The 20,550-nt window shown below is 50.8% G+C and overlaps 1 protein-coding gene across 1 annotated transcript in view; it reads right to left on the minus strand.

Moving 5' to 3' along the window:
* PPP2R2A (protein phosphatase 2 regulatory subunit Balpha) overlaps positions 1–20,550 on the minus strand; it is an 840,776-nt gene that overhangs the window by 435,477 nt on the left and 384,749 nt on the right. The window contains exon 4 of the mRNA XM_069617587.1: positions 11,174–11,339. Within this exon, the coding sequence (XP_069473688.1) occupies positions 11,174–11,339 (166 nt within the window). The remainder of the gene's footprint in view (positions 1–11,173; positions 11,340–20,550) is intronic.

The raw sequence follows: 20,550 nt of genomic DNA on the forward strand, positions 1-20,550 counted from the left end.
TTTGGCCTTTGTAAACAGAGTGTACCTCATCATCCAGGCATGGATGGCCTCACATGGACTAAGCCTGAATGATGACAAAACAGAACTCCTCATTCTTGGTACTACAGCTAACAAACTTGGCCAAAACTACTCATCATTTGTAATCGACAATACTATTTTTGTGGCCAAGGAGGTAAAAACACTTGGATTTTACTTCGACTCCACACTATCTTTCAAAAAACAGGTAAAGCAATGGCCTCCGCCACTGCCTATACCTGTAAACTTATCAGAGCAGCCAAACCATTCCTATCCTCTAACAATTGCATTACCTTGGCCAGAGCTCTGATCCTATCTAAGTTGGGTTATTGCAACGCCCTCTATGCAGGTAGCAATAAATACATCATAAACAAGATTCAAATCCTGCAAAATAATGCTCTAAGAGCAACCCTAAGTCTCCCAAAGAAAGCCCACATTTCAGACACCACAAGATCTGTCAACTGGCTCTCCACGAAAGATAAGATATTCCTTAAATCTGTCGGATTCCCAAATGCCTTCACGACCTGGCCCCTAAATACCCTATATCGAGATTCACCAGACAGTCATCCTACCGCCCTTCTAGAAAGAACAATGCCAACCTACTATTAGTACCAAGATTCAAACGTACTCTGACTGGAGGGAGCAGCTTCCCGGGCAGCATTACATTGGAACTCACTACCACCACCCCTAAGAGAAAACCTCCCTTATCCACAATTCAGGACGAAACTCATCCAATGGATTAAGGATCATGATAACTAATACACTGGCATCCCTCTTGCCTTGCTAATCTGACATAATGTTATACTTGTAAATTGTAACTCAATTTTGTATGTCATCATATGTATAGTGAACCACTGCAATGACTATATGTAAACTGTCCTGGATAACCCGTCCTCCATTTTAACCATATGGGACGCTATCCAATATACTCTGTGTAACCAAGCTATACAATCCTCTTGCTACTCCAGCGCCTGGTTACCCCTGGGTTATGTGCCCATTACAAATAATAAAAACAAACTGCCTGACCCAGAACTGCGTCCAACCTGCCATCCAAGCAGTAGTGCTTGCAGAAGGCCGAGGGAGTAACTCACGTAGCTGCTTTGCTGATAACCTGCCACGGAACATGCCTCTGGAAAGCTAAAGTCGTGGTCTTTGCTCTGATGGCATGGGCATGCATATTTGCTGGCAATGGTTTGTGCTGACCCTCAAACGCCTCCTTGAGGGCCATAACCATCCACCATGCTATGGAAGCCTTGGAGGCCTGACAGCCTGGTTTTGACCCCCCCCCCCCCCAAAGGTGAAGAGGGCATCTGATTTGCAGAAGCTCTCGATTCTATCCAGGTAGAATCTTTGAGCTCGTCTGACATCCAGACAGTGCAATACCCTCTGAGGTTCATCCTTAGGGTCCGCAAAGGTAATGTCACTGACATTATCTCCCAATTTAGGTGAAAAGAGGAGATGACCATAGGTAAAAATGTGTTGCGTGTTCCGAGCACCACCTTGTCCTTGTCAAATGTAGTATATGGCTCTGCAGCCACCAGCGGCTTAATTTCACTGATTCGGCAGGCCGACTAGCAGGGTCGTCTTCATGCTAACTAGCCTGATTGTCCACGGACACCAAAGGCTCAAATAGCTTATGCGCCATGGCGCCCAGGACCACATTGAGGTCCCACACTGGGTGTGGTTTCTTGATAGGTGAATACAGTCTAGTGAGGCCCACCAAGTGGCTCTTAACCACTGGATTAGAGGATGAAAATCCCTCTTCTTCCGAGTTCTTGTAGGCTCCTATGGCCGCAAGATATGTGCCGCATGTGTCTACCTGCACCCCTCAGTGTGCGAGGTGTTCAGAGAAGAATAGAACGTCGTCCAACGTGCAAGTCAATGGATCAATTTCTTTTGGATTCTTCCCAGTGACAGAACCTGGTCCACTTGCTTTTATACTCGCTCCTGGTAGTGTCGCTCCTAGCCCCCTGTATAATGGTCAGGTTAGCCTGTGACAGGTACAGAGGCTTCAGGGTGACCGGCTCAAGAACCAAGCTGCAAGGGCTAACTTCTGCAGGGAGGGGTGGATCACTGTGCCTTCCCCCCCACCCCCCCACCAGGTGGTGTACCAGGGCCTTGTCAGACAGGCCGAGAAGTTCAGTGAACCAAGGTATTGCTTGCCACCATGGAGCTATCAGGATGATCCAAAGGTCCTGTGGCTCCCTGATCCTGCAGAGGACCCTGTGTACCAGGGGAGTGATGTGAAAAACGTGTGTTCATGTTCCACTGGATCTGCATTGCGTCGCCTAGTGAACCCCTGCCTTGCCCCAGCCAGTAGACGACCTAGGGGCACCTCCTGTTACTGGTGGCAAAGAGGTCCACCTGCGGATGACCACACCTGGTGAAGATCTTCTGAAGTACCTCCTCGTTCAACTGCCATTCGTAGCCGTCAGCGCCAAGCCTGCTGAGCCTGTTCGCCTCTAGGTTTGACTCCCTGGGAGGTGGACTGCCGACAGGTGCATGTTCACCAGAGCCCACTCCCAAATGTCAATCTCTGCAGAGGGGAGGGGACCGGGTGCCACCCTGCTTGTTGATTTAATGCAAGCAGGTGGAGCTGTCCGTTTGAATGAGAAGCGCCTTGCAGGTGATCATGGGTCGGAAGGTTTTTAGAGCAAGCCAGATAGCCATCATCTCGAGCCAGTTGATTTCCGCCTGCTGACCTGACGGGACCATACTCCATGGACACTGTGGCTGTCCAGGGTAGCCCCCATCCCTCAAGGGACGAGTCTGTGGTAACGGTGACCTAAGGTGTTGGTTGCCAGAAAGGCCTGCCAATCTGCAGGTTGTCTGTACCACACCAAACTAGATCCTGGTGGAAATGCTGTGGGTGCGGACGTGCACCGCCTGAGATCCCTTCTCCTGGTTCCAGGAGGCTGAAAAGTGTAGCTACAGCTTAATTTTGAGCCTTGTATGTGCACTGCAAGGAGACATGTGGCCATGACTCCCAGCAGATGTTGGTACCACCACGCCAAGGCCACTGCCCTGCTGAGAAAATGTCCAGCGGCCCTCTTGATAGCTGCGATCTTGTCCACTGAGAAGATCCTCTCAGAGCTTGTGTCCCAGATAAGGTCCAGGAAGGTCAGACACTGCGTGGTTAACTGCCTTTGAGATTGATCGACAATCCCAGGTCGTAAATTACAAGTTACTCACCATAGTTACTAACTTACTCCTCCTAGTCCATAGTTCCCTTTCCTCCATACTGCATGGGCATCCCTCGCTAGGGACGGGAGACTGATACTTTTTCACCCAAAAAAAAAAAACACATCTTCCCCTTTAAATTTAGAGGCACGCTGGGGCTCCCCTTAATCCGCCATCCCTTAGTCCCCTTTGACCCGTTGATAAGATTTCCTAATGACACCAGTTTTATTAGGGGTGAGGACGGTAGGACCTATGGAGAAAAGGGTACTATGGACTAGGAGTAAGTTAGTCACTATGGTGAGTTACCTATAATTACTCATACGTCTCGTTTCCCTTTCATCCATACTGCATGGGCGATTAAAAATGAATGTAGCCCCAGGGTGGAGAGATGATCCGCCTAAGCGAACAAGTTCCTTAGCACTGCCTGCCCAAATGCCGCGTCAGACCTCGAGCTGGCATCCAAACAGTGTTTGCAAAAAGCCGAAGGCGTAGCCCAGGTAGCTGTCCTGTTGATGACCTGCCACAGAACGTGTCTTTGAAAAGCCACAGCTGTAGGTTTGGCTCTGAAAGCGTGGGCATGCATATTTGCCAGAAGAGGTTTATGCTGTGCCTCATACATCTCCTTGAAGGCCGCCCCCACCCATCTTGCTATGAATGCTTTTGAGGCCCGATAGCCTGGCCTTGACCCAACGAAGGTGACCAAAAAAAAGAGCCTCTGACTTGTGAAAGCTTTTAGTCCTGTCCAGGTAGAATTTTAGAGCGCGCCTGACATCTAGACAGTGCAGAACACCCTGAGCATCGTTCTTAGGGTCCGCGAAGAAAGTTGGTAACACTATCTCCTCATTCAGGTGGAAGGAGGAGACTACCTTTGGTAAGATTGCAGGGTGCACTCCGAGCACCACCTTCTCCTTATGAATAGTAGTGTACGGCTCTGAGGCCACCGCTGCCTGAATGTCATTGACCCTGCGTGGAGATGCAAGGCCTACCAGTAGGCCCACCAGTAGGGCGTCTTAAAAAGTGACTCGATTGATGTCCGCGGACGCCATGGGCCCGAAAGGTTTACGAGCCCGGGCGCCTAAGACAAAGTTAAGGTCCCACAACGGGTGGGGCCTTTTAATGGGCAGGTAGAGCCTGGCGAGGCCGGACAGATGTCTTTTAACCACCGGATTAGAGGAGGAAAATATCCCCTCCGCCAAATTCCGGTAGGCTCGGATTGCAAGCCAAGTAGCTGCAACATTTGTCCACCTGCACTGCCGAGTGTGCAAGGTGTGCAGAGAAGGATCAGACGTCGTCCAGAGTGCAGGTCAACGTATCCACCTCCTGGGACAAAGCACAGTGGCAGAACCTAGTCCACTTGCTTTTGTACTGGCTCCTGGAAGGCTCACTCCTGGTGCCCTGTATGATGTCTAGGTTGGCCTGAGACAGATGTAGATGTCTTAGTGTGACCTGTTCAGGAACCATGCTGCAAGGACTAGTTTCTGGGAGGGGAGTGGGGGGAGCCGTACTATGAATGACTGTGCTCCCCTACTGTGAATGTAGGGGGGCTGGACCCAGCAGAAGATGCTCCGGGGCCTGATCCGACAGGCCGAGAAATTACGAGAACCATAGCCTCGCAGGCCCGGAGATGTTGGGCCTCCCTGATCTTGCAGATTACCCTGTGAACCAGGAGAGTGTGGGGGGTGGGGGGCAAAGAGATCCACCCGGGGATGACCACATCTGCTGAAGATCCCCCCTGAAGGACTTGCTTGTTCAACTGCCACTTGTAGTTGTCCGCACCCAGTCTGCTGAGTCAGCCTCCAGGTTGGACTCCCCCAGGATGTAGATTAACCTCAAGTGCATGTTCTCCAGAACTCATTCCCAGATGTTGACTGCCAAGGTGCATAGGGGCAGAGACCTGGTGCCACCCTGTTTGTTCATGTAGTACATGCTGGTGGAATTGTCCGTCTGGATGAAGATCATCTTGCCACTGATCATGGGAAGCAAGGCTTTGAGAGCAAGCTAGACAGCCTTCAGCTCTAGCCAATTGATATGGGCCTCCTGTTCCTGGAGAGACCAAACTGGACACCGACTGTCCAGTGTGGCTCCCCAACCTTCCAAGGAAGAGCCTGTGGTGATCGCAACCTTCGAGGCCAGATGCCTGAAAGGCCTCTCTATCCTGAGGTTGCCATCCATTTTCCACCAGATAAGGTCCTGGTGGAGAAATTAAGAAATGCTCACGGGTTCCGCTTGTGAACCTCGTATCTGACCCCATGAGGCTGCGAAGTGCAGCTGCACTCGTCACATTTTGAGCCTTTTGTAAGGCACTGCCAGTAGACATGTTGCCATGATACTCATGATACTCAAGAGGTGTTGGTACCACCATGCTGAGGTCACTGCTCTGCTGAGAAAATTACCTGTGGCCCCCTTGATGGCTGTGATCTTGTCCTCCGAGGGAAATACTCCCTCAGAGCTGGTATCCTGAGACGGACAGAAATTCATGAGGAGGTGTGAATGACCTATGGGGAACTCGCCCTGACGAGCCAGTTGTCTAGGTATGGATAGACATGTTGACCCTGGGCCCTGAGTAGGGCTGCCACCACATTCATCAGAATGGTAAAGACCATGGGGGCTGAATTGAGGCCAAAGGGTAGAACCTTTTATTGCAAATGAAAGCCCATGATCCTGAACCTCAGAAAGGACTGATGAGGCTGCCAAATCATGACATGTAGGTTTGCGTCCTTCAGATCCAGGGAACACATCCAGTCATCCCCGCACAGTGTCTCCGCAATAAGCGCTGGGGTAACCTTTTGAAGAGGGAGGGAAAGGTTCAAGGTGGAAGGTCCGACAACTCAGGCTCTTCTTGTGTATGGCAGAAATCCTGGAGTAGAAGCCCATACCCCGCTGTGAGGCTGGGACTTCTTCCCCTGCCTGGCTCTCTACAAGTGACGCAAGTTTCCACCAGCAGAGTTGTCCCAATCTCCGGGAGGGGAGGAGTCGGTAGCCCAATGCCACCACTGATCTTATCGAGGGGGTCTCGCGCACCAAAACTGTGCATGAAGGGCTAGCTTGACGCGCGCACAGCGCGCGCCCCCCACCCCTGGGGAGATACTGAAAGAAGCCCTTGTTCACCGCCTTGCGCGGTTTACGACGGTGCTGGCTAGGAGATCGGTCTAACTGTCCCAACCTCCATTACTGGTAGCCCCAAAACTCAGCCCCTTGTCGGAACACTGATGCGTCAGACTGTACGTCTTGGGCGTGGACTGCGTGAGGATAAGGATTTTGCAGTCTGGGAACTGTTCTTAATGAAAAAAGTCAAAGCAAAAAGAGGTAGGGTGGGCACCACTGAAACTTACAATAAGTAATTCACAAATTCAAAAAAATCAAAATAGTCTGATGGGAGCACATCCTGTAGCCTTGGCACAAGGTTATTGCATATATGTCAAAAGAGAAGAAACAGATCACAACCTGTTCCTGAGTGTGCTCACTCTCCCCCCAGAGTGGTTTATGAATCTTGATTTTTTTTGTACCAATAATTAAATAAAGTTACTCTTCTTGAGTTGTGGTTAATCCATATAAGATTTAGTAGTTCTAATTATTCCTTTATTGCTGTGTGCTGACTCATCAGTGCCCAATTTAGTTTAGCCAATGCATTTCAGACATAAATACATCTTCAGGGCTTTTAGGCACTGTAAAAGTGTATTACCAGACGTGACTCCAATCCCTTTTCCCTATAGCATCACTGTCCAGATTATCAATTCTTCTCAGTACCGACTCTTCTCACTTCTATTGTGCGAACGAAGTCTGCTCGTTCGCACAATAGAAGCCGGAATCGAAAGACCCGGTGTGGGCAGCTGGAGCAGTGCGGGGGCCTGAGGGGCTTGAGGCGCCCATCTGAGGGGACCTCATAAGTGTGAGGAACTTCTCAAAAAACCTGTCCTCGCAGGCTGGTGGGGTGGTAGATGGCACAAATGTACTGGCGGGAGACTGCTGGGGCCTGTGCATACTCTGTCTTGCCGGTTGCAGGGTGCATCTGCCCTGAAACACTGAAGGATAAAGCTGTAGGCCACGTACCTGACTAAGACCAGTCCCACCTGGACATTGGTTCTCATACCTGTGCCCCGAGAACAGGGGTGGTCTCGGGCCAGTGGCATTTTGTCTGGCTGCATGCCACATGCCTGCGTCGTGGTGCTTGTTGCGCCGGGCATCCTCCTGAACTCTTGGCGGTGTAGCTTGAGGCTTACCCTGCACCTCAGGACGAGGCCTGGTAGGCTTTGTGTCCTCAGCCGTCACCGGTAGTTCTGCGTACAGGTGCCCCCCTCAGACATTTGTCCAGTAGTAGGGCGGTCCCTCAGCACTGTCCAGGAGGATGTAGGGACCCCTCGACCTGGCGGCCAATAGCTGAATCAGCTTCGGTACCTGTGCTGGTGTGAGAACCTGAATGGTCCCTCCCGCTTGGATGTTTCCTGGGAAAGGAGTCACCATTGCGGGATGAGAGAAAAAAGTGGCCCTATCTTGGGCCTCGACTTGTGTCTGACGAAGTTCTTAAAGTCCTCTGGAGGTGACATCTCGAAGAGCTCCCTCCACCGAGCTAACCTGTTCTACAGAGTGTGCAGTGCAAGCACGTTACACAGTACAAGCTTCCCATCCGTGTTCGGGGCCAAGGCAGCAGAAGCAAAGAGCGTGGGGGTCGAACGTAGGGAAGATCCCCTCGCAGGCTGGACACCTGCTGAAGCACGAAGTTGACATGCGCTGGGGAGGACAGAGTACATGATTAAGACCAAAGACAAAAGACAGGATCCGGGGAAGAGCGCGTGGAATTACATGGCCGAAGCCAAACCCAGGAGCACTGGATAAAGCAGTCTGTTCCAGTCGATGCAGAAAAGAGGACTGGGGTGTGGCAACCGGGGGCGGGGTCAAGGGAGCGCATGCTCCCAGGGCTGCGCCCCCACACCGCTAAATTTAAAGAGGAATTAGAATTTTTCTGTTGAAAAAGGTTTCGTCTCCCGTCCCTAGCGAGGGATGCCCATGCAGTATGGAGGAAAAGGGACGGGATGTAGGAGTAAGTGAATCCATGAGGGCAGAGGCTGTATGCTGGACCGCCTCTGGAGATCTAGCCCTGACTAGCCAGTCATCTAGATATGGATAAATGTGATGGCCATGTGCCCAAAGTAGAGCTGCCACTGCGTTCATTAGCCTTGAAAAGACCCTGGGGGCAAAATTGAGTACAAAGGGTAGAACCATGTATTGACCGTGAAAACGCATGATCCTGAACATCAGGAAGGACCGATGGGGTTCCCAGATTGGGATGTGCAGGTAGGCATCTTTCAGATCCGGGGAGCACATCCAGACTCCCACACACAATGTCTCAGCTATGAAGGCTGGGTTAACAATTTTGAACTTTTGGAGGGGAGGGAAAGGTTCAAGGTGGAAAGGTCTAACAACTCAGGCCAGCCTGGTTCTTTTTGTGCATGGTGAAAAATCTTGAATAGAAGCCCATGCCCCGCTGCGAGGCTGGAACTTCCTCCACTGCCTGGCTTGCTACAAGCAATAAGATTTCCGCCAACAGAAGTGCTGTAGCAATCTGCGGGAGCGGAGGCGAGCAAGTAGGAGGAGGAGGAATGGGGAGCCAGAAGCTTGTATATACCATCGAGAGGATCCAAGAATCCATGAACTTTGTCCAGCAGCGGTGTATGTGAAGGGCAAGGCTGCCCCCACCGGAGACTCGTGGATCCAGATGTGCTCATCACACCTTCCCCTCCGAGGCTGGGGCTGAGAAGGGGGACTGGAAAAAACCTTGGTAGCCGCCTTGTGCTGTTTGTGCCTGTGCTGGCTAGCAGATCTGTCCAGTTGTCTGGACCGTCTCTCCTGGAAGCCTCCGAAGGACCGACCCCTGTCCGAGTGCTGGTGCATTTGCCTGTAGGACTTCGGTGCAGAGTTCGTGATGATAAAGATTTAGCTGTCTGTGAGATCTTTTTCTTACAGGAGGGAGTATTTCCCTGATCACATCCCTGAGGATGGTACCCATCTATGGCGATCTCATGAGTCCGAGGAATTTATCGAAGAACCTGTCTTCACCGGCCAGAGGGGTGCTTGATGGTAGAGGCATACGAGTCGGGCCCGGAGGATGCCGTGTCCTGGGCGTGCCCCATCTCGCCGCGTAGGGCAGAGTGTATCTGCCCTGTGAAGTGGATGGATAAGATGTGTAACCAGTGACAGGGGTTGACCAATCCCACCTGGAACTCGTTCCCCTACCTGGTCGCCGAAGGGAAAAGGCGTTGGGTGAGCCACCATTTTGTCTGGCCCAGCGGCCATTTTGTTTTGCTCTGTGCCACATGCCTGCATCATGGAACTTGCTGAGCTGGGACCCATTTCCACCAGTATGCTGAGCGGTGGTGGCTGTGGTCTTCCCTGCGCCTCAGGTAGAGGCCTGGGAGGCGGAGTGCCCTCGGCTGTGGTGCCGGTAGTGCTGCGTACAGGCGCCCCCTCAGACATGAGTCTGGTGTTGGGGCCTAGCCCTCAGTTTAGGACTCGTTAATAGAGCCTTGCGGCCCCTCAGCGGTAGCACCGGTAGGATCTTGCGACCCCTCAGCCTAATGGCCGGAAGCTGGACAGCCTCTGTGTTCTGGCTGGGCTTGGACCAGAGCTGTCCCTCCTGCTTGGGTGCTTCCTTGGGAAGGAGTCACCTTTGCGGGGTGCGGAGGAGAACAGAGCACCTACCTTGGGCCTGGTCTTCTGCTTCACGAATGCTTTGAGGTCCGAAGGAGGCGATCTTCCAAAGAGCTCCCCGCCACCTGGCTAATCCATTCTTGAGCACGCGCGGAGTCAGGGCATCGCAAGCGGTAAAGCCGTCCCAGCCATGGTCTGGGCCAAGGCACGGGAGGCAGGGACCCTCACAGGCTGAATACCTGCTGAAGCAGTGTTGCGCCAAAGGACAGAGAAGTACCTAATATTGGAGAAGAAAAAGAAAAGAATACTTCTCCGTGGAAGAGTGCGTGGAATTACAAGGATGAGGCCTAACCCAGGAGCGCTGGTGAAAGCAGTCCTTTCTGGTTGATGCGGAAAAGAGGACTGAGGAGTGGCGCTGGTCGGCGGAGTCAGGGGAGCACATGCTTCCAGTTCCTCACCCCCGCGCGCATCAAAATTTGAAGGGGAAGATGATTTTTCTCTTGAAAAAGGTTCCGTCTCTAGTGAGGGTCGCCCATACAGTATGGAGGATTAGGGAATGGGACGTAGGATTAAGAACAGCAGAATAACACTGCTTGCCGTTTTAAGGTGCCATTTCACTTTATCAAGAAAGTACCTTTTAAGCATTTGTTATTTATCGGTTTCCCCAAAAGGTGAAATGGGGCTGTGCTATCAAAACTTGCCCTTAACAATGTCCAAAAATTGTCCTTTTATTTCTGTGTCTAGACTACATAGCCATGCTGGCAGTGAGAATGTAGGCGAATACATAATTGGGAGCACTACTGTTAAATTTATAATGACTTTTCTGGCATCCAGTGCCATTTTTTAATTTAATAAAACGTTACAATTATGTAAGGAAAGAAGAAGGGTTTTCATGAGAGTCATAACTGGGTCAGATTGGGTGCATTGATTCTAGATGTATGCATTTGAGGCCGCAGAAGCCTTGTAAATGGGGGGCGGAGGCACTTTCATTTATGATATACATTCTACCTGAACACAGATGCAGGCTTCTAGTAAATTCTCAGCTCTAAGACCTTGGTACCATGGTTGCTCGCTCTCCCATTTGGCTGCACTATATGAAGGGGCAGTCCGAAAAGTTATACCAGATGTAGGAAGGTGTTACACCATGCTTTTGCAAAACCTAGAAATAGTGAAGTCGGTCAGGCCTCGCATACACTGGTACGGGCAGTGACTAGCTTCATTTCTGTTCAGCAAAAGGGGATGTATGTGAAAAACTGGACGATTTAAAAGCAACTTTGACAGACCAGAAAATATTTTCCACCCACTGCACCACCTTCAACACAAAAACCCTTACCGTTTGTAGACAACAAAAACTGAGCAGCATTCTTCTGGGGTAACCACCTAATTTTGTTGATTTTTTCTTCAATTTCTAAGCTTTTCAAATAATCAAATTCTGGTTCATGGCTCTGAAAAGTGCTGTAAACGTTATATTCCCCTCTGCTTTGTGGCTGGGTTTTGTTCTGCAAAGACAAGAATGGCAAAAAAGGTTAGACTAAGTTTTTTGTGCTTTACAACACAAAAGTCATAAAATAGCAAATCATTTTAACTACGACAAAACTAAAATTAAGTACAAGAAAGCTATTGTAATGATCTACTAGTCCAATAAAAAACGCAAACAAATTTTCCGCTGACACCCTGAGAATGTAGGTCCCTGGCTGCAGAATAGGATAACGCATAATTTAAAAAAAATGCCCTATACAAAAAGGTGCTCTACTACCACCTCGGTCTTCATGTGCCCACTGGCTTTGAACCTTCATCCTCTCTCAAATACACCTTTATTTGGAGACCTGATTAGTCTATGGAGGGTATAACATACTACCAAATTACAGCTGTCACTATGCCCAGTAACTGGTTTGCTCCAGTGTGTCTAGGGCCCAGTTACAAAAACCAAATCATTTGGACGAACCAATATTGAAGGGTTAATAAAACAAGTGCTCATAAAACACGTTAGTTGAAGCCCCCATCTCATTTAATGGATATCCAGAGGGAAATGCCACTGGAAAGCATCAAAAACTGCATTTGGCCTTCAACCCCTGGTGAATCAGTGAGGAGAAGAACCCCCCACCTTTGGGAGGCCATATTGTGAAATTTCAAGTTGCAAGGCAACACCAGGTGAGAAGCAGAAAACCACTTTTCCGGCAAATGGCCACCATGTCAAAGGGATCTGGAGTTGGGGCCTCAGCACAGACCGCTTTATCAGGATTCTCCAACTCTACTTAAAATTCATGGATTCATTATGCAACCAGACTGACCTCTGCGTGATCTTCACTGTAATACTGGCGTTATGTCAGATGTCAAATGACGATGTAGCTTATTAGACAGTTTAGTGTCTACAGTATGCCTGGAGAAGAAATAGACTACCATAAATTCTTCCACACAACAGCTTACATTTTTGGATGAGGAACAAGTTACTTACCTTGTTCTCCAGCATGGGTCCGGCATGGATTCACATGCTCATGAATATTTCCAGTCGGGCTGGGAATCCTCAGTAAAAGAAAAAACAGTGCATTTCTGAACTGTCTTTATCCTATAAACCAATCACCAAGCTCTGGGTCATCCTGCCCCCAGACAATGACTGCCCTCTACCTAAGACCCTCCCCAGGCAGCCATATTCAGATTTGGTAGCATGTAAATTGCCAGTAAGACCAAGAGAAGAGCCGGAGAGGGGTAGGAGGGAGGGTTCGCATGTGAATCCATGCCAGACCCATGCTGGAGAACAACAATTATAGGTAAAGTTGACCCTTCTCCAGCATGGGGTCTGGCATGGACTCACATGCTCATGAATAAAGAATACACAGCAGTACACATGCACAACCACGGGAGGTGGCAAGGCTCAACAGAAGCAATCTTACGATTGGTGTTCCGCCAATGATCTTTGTCTGAATGCCAGCAAGACGGAGATCCTCCTCATCGGCACACCTTCACCATCCTTTCCCCTCACTCTGTGGCCGGCCTCCCTTGGCCCTCCTCCTACCCCCACCTGCGAGGCTAGAACCTCGGGGTCATCTCTGACTTCACCCTTTCCTTCCCGCCCACATCTTTGAGGTCTCTAAAAAGTCACATTTACGACTGCACCTCCTCAGAGGTACTCTGCCTTTCCTCTCCTTCCCCCAGAAGCTCATGGTATCCCAAGCTCTGGTTCTCTCTAGCTTGGACTATTGTAACAGCCTCTTTCTAAATCTACCTGCCTCTACTCTCCGCCCTCTGCAACTAATTCAGAACAGGACTGCAAGACTTGTCCTTGGCCTCAAGCCCTGGGATTGTATCTCTCCAGCTCTGAAATCTCTCCACTGGCTCCCAGTGGATGCAAGGATTAAATTCAAAACCCTCTGCATTGTCCACAAGGCTTTCTGGGGCCTGTATCCAAAACACCTTCAGCTATCCCTCCGCAAATACCTCCCCTCTCGACCTCTTCGCTCCTCTACCTCCAACTCCCTCAGGGTCAGTCGTTTTTCAAAGAAACGAGCTGGGGGTAGATCTCAGTCTTCGGCTGGGGCCTCCCTCTGGAACAGCCTCCCTGACAATCAAACTTGGAGAACCATCTCCGGTTCCGGAAGCACCTCAAGACCTTCCTCTTGTCTTCCACCTTCGCTCCCCCTCTCCCCTGCTGATCTGTTCTCTTGGCACTGTGCACCTGGCCACCCTCTGTCCTTCGGGCCCAGGTACCTGCTCACCCTGCCACCCTCCCGCACTGCCTCCGGGCCACCCCTTGCACTGGGGTCTGTACCTGTACCCATGCAGCCCCTCCCTTTTTCTTCCTGCAATTATCAGACCTACCCTGTCTGCTGCCTTAAACCTAGCACTTGCAAATTGCTGGCTGCATTACCACTGTTTGTTGCCTTTATTATTTATTTATTGTTATTTATCTGTTTCTCCTCTGCTTCGCACTTTCCACTTCTCCCTCCTTCCATGCACTTTCCCCTCCTCCTCCTCCTCTCCAATGCACTTGCGCGTTCTCAATGTCACTGGGCGTAGTAAGATTGCTGTTTTGTTCTTCCCCTGTTCCCCTCCCTTGCCTTGTCGCGCTCTGAAACACTTGTGTACGAGCGCGATAGAAATAAAATATATCAATAAAAAAAAACTCACTAGACTCACCTGTAAGCGAACATGTTGCGCAGCACTGCCTGGCCAACTCTGGACTCATCCCTGGAATCCTTGTTGACGCAGTAGAATCTCGTGACGGTGTGCGTCGACTTCCACATAGCAGCCCTGCAAATGTCCAGCAAGGGCACACCAGATAAGAACGGCATTGTAGCAGCAATCGTTCTGGTAGAATGGGCTCTGACGGCCAGGCAACAGTCAGTTTGCCAACCGTTGACAATGGGTGATGCAGCCGGAGAGCCACCTGTAACTGGAAGCCTTGGACAGGGCCTTCCCATGGTTCACAGGACCAAAGTTCACAAAAAGCAGAGGTTTTCCGGAAACTCCTCGTGGAGGCCACATAAAACTTCAGCACTCGAGCCACATCCAGCGAGTGCAAAGTCCTTTCAGCCGGCGACTAAGGCGTCGGAAAAAAACACAGGTAACACCAAGGGCTCATTGAGATGAAAATCTGATGGAACCTTGGGCATGAAGGAGGGGTGCAACACTGTCTCGTGGAAAGTCAAGTAAGGTGGCTTGCAGGATAGGGCATGGATCTCACCTACTCCTCTTGCAGAGTTGATGGCCACGAGGAAAGCAGTGTTCTACGATAGAAACTTCAGTGGAGCTGTATGAATAGGTTCAAACCGACATTCATCATTCCCTCCAATACTCAACCCACGAATAAATATCTCTTTTGTACACAAAATGTTGAATCTGAAATGCATAAAAGAGTTTCTAAATTCTCTTGATGGATATTTCTTCAAATATACTTCCGGGTAAGGAAGGCATTTCCAATGGGAAACGCTTTCAAAGTATAGCTTAGAATTTAATAAAACTACATTATTTTCCAACCAATCATAACCATTTACTATCTCTCTGACCTTCACAGGATACCCAAGTAGAGTCTTTACAGACAACCCCAGGTCAAGCAATTTTTTCCTCACAATCCGACTTCAATTTATACATGAAGTTACCATTTGTTGCATCGGTCAGATAGAAAATATATTGAGCTGCTTTCAGCAACCAGACATTTTCTCAATAGAGCCAGTTTTATATTGAACATAATGCTGGTAAGTGAGTGTAGGCCAAGTTGATATCCGAGTAATTCTAATGGAACACATTTTGGGATAAAATATATTTTCTGCCAGATCATAGCCTCCAGTTGGCGTAAAAGAGGCCACATGGTTTCAGGGAAAAATTCACTCCTGAACGCTAGTCTTGGAATCACCTTAGGCCTATAGAACAGAATGCCTGGTGCTAATGTGAATTTTCCATATATCCTTTCTATGGCCCTTATTTGATTCAGAGCCACCTTAGCTTTTTGTATCAAAATGCTACTTAACATTACACAGGAGTTGCTAGCAAAAACATACCCCAAGTAGCAAAGAACCACTTGGCTTTTGATTTTAACACCACTACAAACCCAGTAAGAAAAGAATGGAGTAAGATTTTGCAGCCAGCTTGAAATATTATAGTTTTGCTTGGATTAATTTTCAGTTTCCTTTCATCTATAAAAGAACCAAAGTCATTAATCTTTGGAGGCCTATTTTTGTGCAGTCCATTAATAAAAAATCATCAGCATAGGCAACCCATCTAATGGTTATGCCTCCAATCTTCGGTCCAATGAGCCCGCTAGTATTTAGGGATTTGCCCGCATTTGAAACAAAGATTAAAGAGTGTTGCAGCCAGTCTGCACCCTTGTTTGAGCCCATTGCCAGTAGGTATAGTATTAGACAGGAGACCAATATTGTTAAGCCTAACTCGGATTGCTGTTTCAGTATACAGATGAATAACAACATCAAGCAAAACCTTGTCAAAAAGATCAAAAGCGGATGTTAAATCCATTGATGCAATGTATAGATGCTTCATTGCGGGGGGCGTGGCTTGATGGCTACGTGAGAGGACGTTCCTTGGAGGAGCGCCCGATGATCCGATCCTGATCCTGGGAAGAAGGGATGGTTTTTGGCGGACTTTCGAGCCCACGGTGTAACCAAAGGCGTATGAAAGTGGGGGGCACATGGTGAGTGCCCTCCCCACCAGCGAGACTGCATATCCACAGAACTAGACTTTGAAGAAGGTGGCGGTCGCGCAAAGGAAGGGGAGCAACCAAGATGGCCGTCTGCGGACAACGGGCCATAAATGGTCCGATGAGCTGAGGAAGTTGGTCGGAACGTGGGCAAGCCCAACCAGACAGACGGGTCGCATGTGCCTCTGGCAGAAGGCAAAAACATAAGGGCGAGCCCACACTGAAGAGGCCCTGGATCGTGGTGGGCTAGCAGAGTGAACCCGGGTCCAGCGGAACCTCGCTGTGAAGAGGCCGGCGAGCGAACCCCGCGAGGATACAGCTGAGCGCGTGGGCCCAAAGTGAATTCACTTCTCCTAAATAGATGACTGGGAGCTCCTGGGGAGCAACCTCTGCACCCGATAGTAGTATATTTAGTTAGGTCACTGTTAGATTGGTGACACCCCGCAGGGTCCTTGTTCTCGGTCACGAGACAGGTCCAGACGTGGGTAGGCCTGAGATCCAGGGATGGAGCTGGGCTATTGTTGGGGGTTGGCGGGAAGGGGGAAGGGGGAGCGGGGGGGGAGTTATGTGCAGTGGTGTGAGGTTGGGGAAGGGGGAGGGGGCACTGTTCGTGAATAGAAGGGAAAGAGCCAGGAAACGACCCTACGTGGGGAACATTATGGGAAGGGGCGGGATGGAGATAGACCGACCGGATGGCATCAGGTAATCTCAGAATCGTGACCTGGAATGTACGGGGCCTCAACGTAACAAAGTGATGTTGTATTTAAAGAGGATGCGCGTAGACCTAGCCCTGCTGCAAGAGACCCACCTCACTAGGGAAAGGCTGGAGGTGGTCAGGAGGAAATGGAAGGGCACTCTTGTGGGGGCGGCGTACTCGGCGTATGCCAGAGGGGTTGTCACCTGGGTGGCGCCCCACGTGCCGTTTCGGGTGCTTGATTCTACGGTGGACCCGGAGGGTAGAATGGTGGTGGTAACGGGTCTCTTGGAAAACAGAAGTGCACAGCATATATTGGTATGCCCCAATAACGATACAGCGGCTTACTTTAGGACCCTCTACGGTAAACTTGGCCCCCTGGCAGGGGGTACGGTAGTGTGGGAGGGGGACTTTAAATGTACCGTAGACCCCAGAATGGACAGGGACAGGGCAGGAAAAACGGCACCAGCGGCTAAAGCGCTGAGTACCTTACTGAAAGATTTAGGCCTAGAGGATGCGAGGAGAAGGCTACATCCCACGGATAGACAGTACTCGCACTACACAGCGCCACATGATTTGTACACAAGGTTAGACTACGTGTAACAGCCGAGATAGTGAGAGATATAGAAGGAGCGGAATACAAGGCCCGAGTGCTGTCGGACCACTCGCCCTTGGTGGTAGAATGGAGACACCAGCCCCCACGACCGCGGATCCCTACATGGAGACTTAGGACCGAGGCTCTGCAGGATGAGGGGCTTAGGGAGGGCCCGAGGGATGCCATTGAAGAATACTTTGATACAAATACGGGAAGCGTAGGCTCTGTGGACACACTGTGGGAAGCGTTTAAGGTGGTGGTGCGTGGGGTAGCCATTTCCCAAGCTAAGGGGCTACGGGGGAGGGGGTCGAAAGGGAGCTCCGGGAGGTGGAAAGGGAGCTAGAGGAGCTCACGTGTTGCGAGAGCACCGCTTATGATAACAGAACCAAAGTAGAGGAGCTACAGTTGCCCTGCAGCGCACTCTGGGATAGACTGTGCAGACTCAGCTACAGGAAATATACGGAGAGGATACATGCAGGGGGCGACAAGCCGGGCAGACTGCTGGCTTGGCTGTATAAGAGTGAGACCCCCCCGCTCGGTGATTAGTGAGATTCAGGGCGAGGGAGGTTGCATATGCAACACCCAGAAAGAGGTAAATGAGGAATTCCTTAAGTTTTACAGACACTTGTATGAGGACACGGGGGAGGTTATGGGTCAAGACATACTGGATACATTGGGGGACATTGAGCTGCCCACCTTAGATGATCTAGAACGTTCTGAGTTAGATGCACCCGTCACCTCGGACGAGCTGGAGGTAGTGATTCGGAACTTGCCCACTTGCAAGGCGCCGGGTTCGGATGGGCTGCCCAGCGAGTTCTACAAAACATACCAGCAAGAGTTGCTTCTGTCACTGCTTGCTACTTTCAACGAGGCCTATGAGCAGGGAGAACTCCCGTTGTCCCTCCGTGGGGCTGTAATCATCCCACTCCTGAAACCAGGCAAACCGGCCGTGGAGCGCGGGTCTTACAGACCGTGGTCCATGCTTAACCAGGACAGCAAAATACTCACGGCGGTGCTGGCTAATAGACTGAAGAGGGTGATTAAGAAACTGATACACCCAGATCAGACGGGATATGTTCCAGGTAGGAACATCACCAATAACCACAGGAGGCTACACCATGTCATAGACCAAACTGAGGAAGACACGGGCGAGCTGGCTATAGTGTCGTTAGACGCGGTCAAGGCCTTCGACTCGGTACGATGGCCCTGGCTGAAAGCGGTCCTGAAGGGGTACGGAATGGGACCTAGATAGCTCAGATGGGTCCAGTTTTATAGCACCCCGATGGCGAGGGTCAAGACAGGGTTCATAGTCTCAGATTCTTGGCAACTAGGCAGGGGGACCAGACACGGAAGCCCCTGGTCACCCATGCTATATATACTGGCATTGGAGCGCTGGCAATATGCCTGCAACAACAATATGGGGAGGTGGGCATAAACACTGCCCGTGGAGAGCATCTGATATTATATGCGGATGATATGCTCCTTTATTTGCGCTACCCAGAGGAAAACCTACAGTACCTGCTAGAGGTAATAGAACGGTACGCCATCCTCTCGGGAATATCGGTGAACCCTGGAAAGTCCAGTCTGTTCCACTTGGGCAGATATAGGAATGTCCCGGTGCAGAGGCTGCCTGTCCTGCCAATACCATGGCAGCCCGTGACATTTAGGTATTTGGGAATAAATATTTACCACAAGGTCGAGGCAGAACACAAGCACAACACGGAAACGGCGATTGAGGGGATCAAGAACAGCATGGTATTCTGGTCCAGATTGCCCCTGACCAGGATGGGGAGGGCAGCCTTGCTCAAGATGGTGGTCCTGCCTAGACTTTTGCACTTCTTCGTAAACGTCCCGTTTCTGATACCCAGGAGCCTATTCGTGAAACTTCACAGCGTGTGTAGGGGTTTCGTGTGGGGCAGCTCTAGGAATAGGGTGGCTCTGTGGAAGCTCCAGAACCCGTGTGGCGGGGGGGGGGGATAGGCCTGCCTAATTTCGAACTCTATTACCTGGCGGGGCAGCTGCAGTATGTGGCCAGGTGGCTCTCGGCTGAAGACTCGGTGGAAGCCAGGCTCCTGCGTGGAGATACATCCCCATACTTTCTGATGGAAGTGGTGTGGTTGGGCAGAGACAAACTGGTGGGCAAGGGGCGGCTACTGAGGCTGGGCTGGGAGATCTGGCACAGGACATGGAAGATTGGGGGGGACTCGGAGCCGTACTCCTAGCAGGCCCCTTTGGCCGCGCTGTGCGGGAGCGACCCCCCCCCCCCCCCCCCAACTACTTGAATCGGTCCGCAGATACTGGGAACAGGTAGGCCTAGCAACCCTCGGGGACATATGGCAGGAAGGGGAGGCAGTGGACTTTCAGAGGTTGCAGGAAGGGACGGGAGTACATGGTGGCCAATATATAACGTACACTAGGCTTGTGAAAAAGACTAGAGAAAGATGGCCTGAGACAGTGCTAGCGGAAGACCCAGACGCCTCCCTGGAAACCCTTTATGATGTATCGGAGGGTGGGCACGAAATATCGAGGATATATGAGCTCCTGCGAGTAAGGGCAGAGAAGGAGTTGCCCCAATTGAGACAAGATTGGGAGGAGGTGGGTGGACCCATGACGGATGGGCAGTGGGAACGGGCTCAGAGGTACCACAAAAAGGTGTCCCGGAACGCGAGATTCCAACAGCTTCAACTGTATGTTACCCACAGGGCTTATTTAACCCCCGGGAAGATTGCAAAGTTTGGGGGGATCAGCTATGCAGCAATGCCCCAGGTGTGGGGAGGTGATTGCGGGATTGCTACACATGTTCTGGGCTGGCCCGGAGGTGCATAGATTTTGGGACGAGGTCAAGACGAAACTGGCCGGCGGGGGGGTAGGGGGGGTGCTGGATGTGGAATCGGCCTGGTCATGCATGCTTGGGCTTTTCCCTAGACCACGGCATTTGAAACACATAAGCAAGATAAAGGACCTGGCTTATGTCTTGGCCAAACGTAGGATTGCCATGGGCTGGAAGGCGGACCACAGACCTAGGGTGGAGTTATGGTGGACAGACCTCTTGAGGTGGGCAGAAGCTGAATCCGTAGTCTGGTTTGAAGCGGTCACTGGGGGGGTGAGGAGGAAGTAGGGCCCTTGCTGGCCTGGCGGCAATTGGTGGCCTCGTTGGCAAACCCCGACAACGAAATAGAGGACCCGGATGATGGCTGCCTAAGTATTGTGCCACCCAATGATGCTCCCGTAAACGACATGTTTAAGGGGGAAGTGGGGGGGTTGGGAAGTTTG

The sequence above is a fragment of the Ambystoma mexicanum genome, chromosome 10, assembly GCF_040938575.1.
Source record: "Ambystoma mexicanum isolate Mex_15411 chromosome 10, UKY_AmexF1_1, whole genome shotgun sequence".
In the NCBI taxonomy this organism is placed as follows: domain Eukaryota; kingdom Metazoa; phylum Chordata; class Amphibia; order Caudata; family Ambystomatidae; genus Ambystoma; species Ambystoma mexicanum.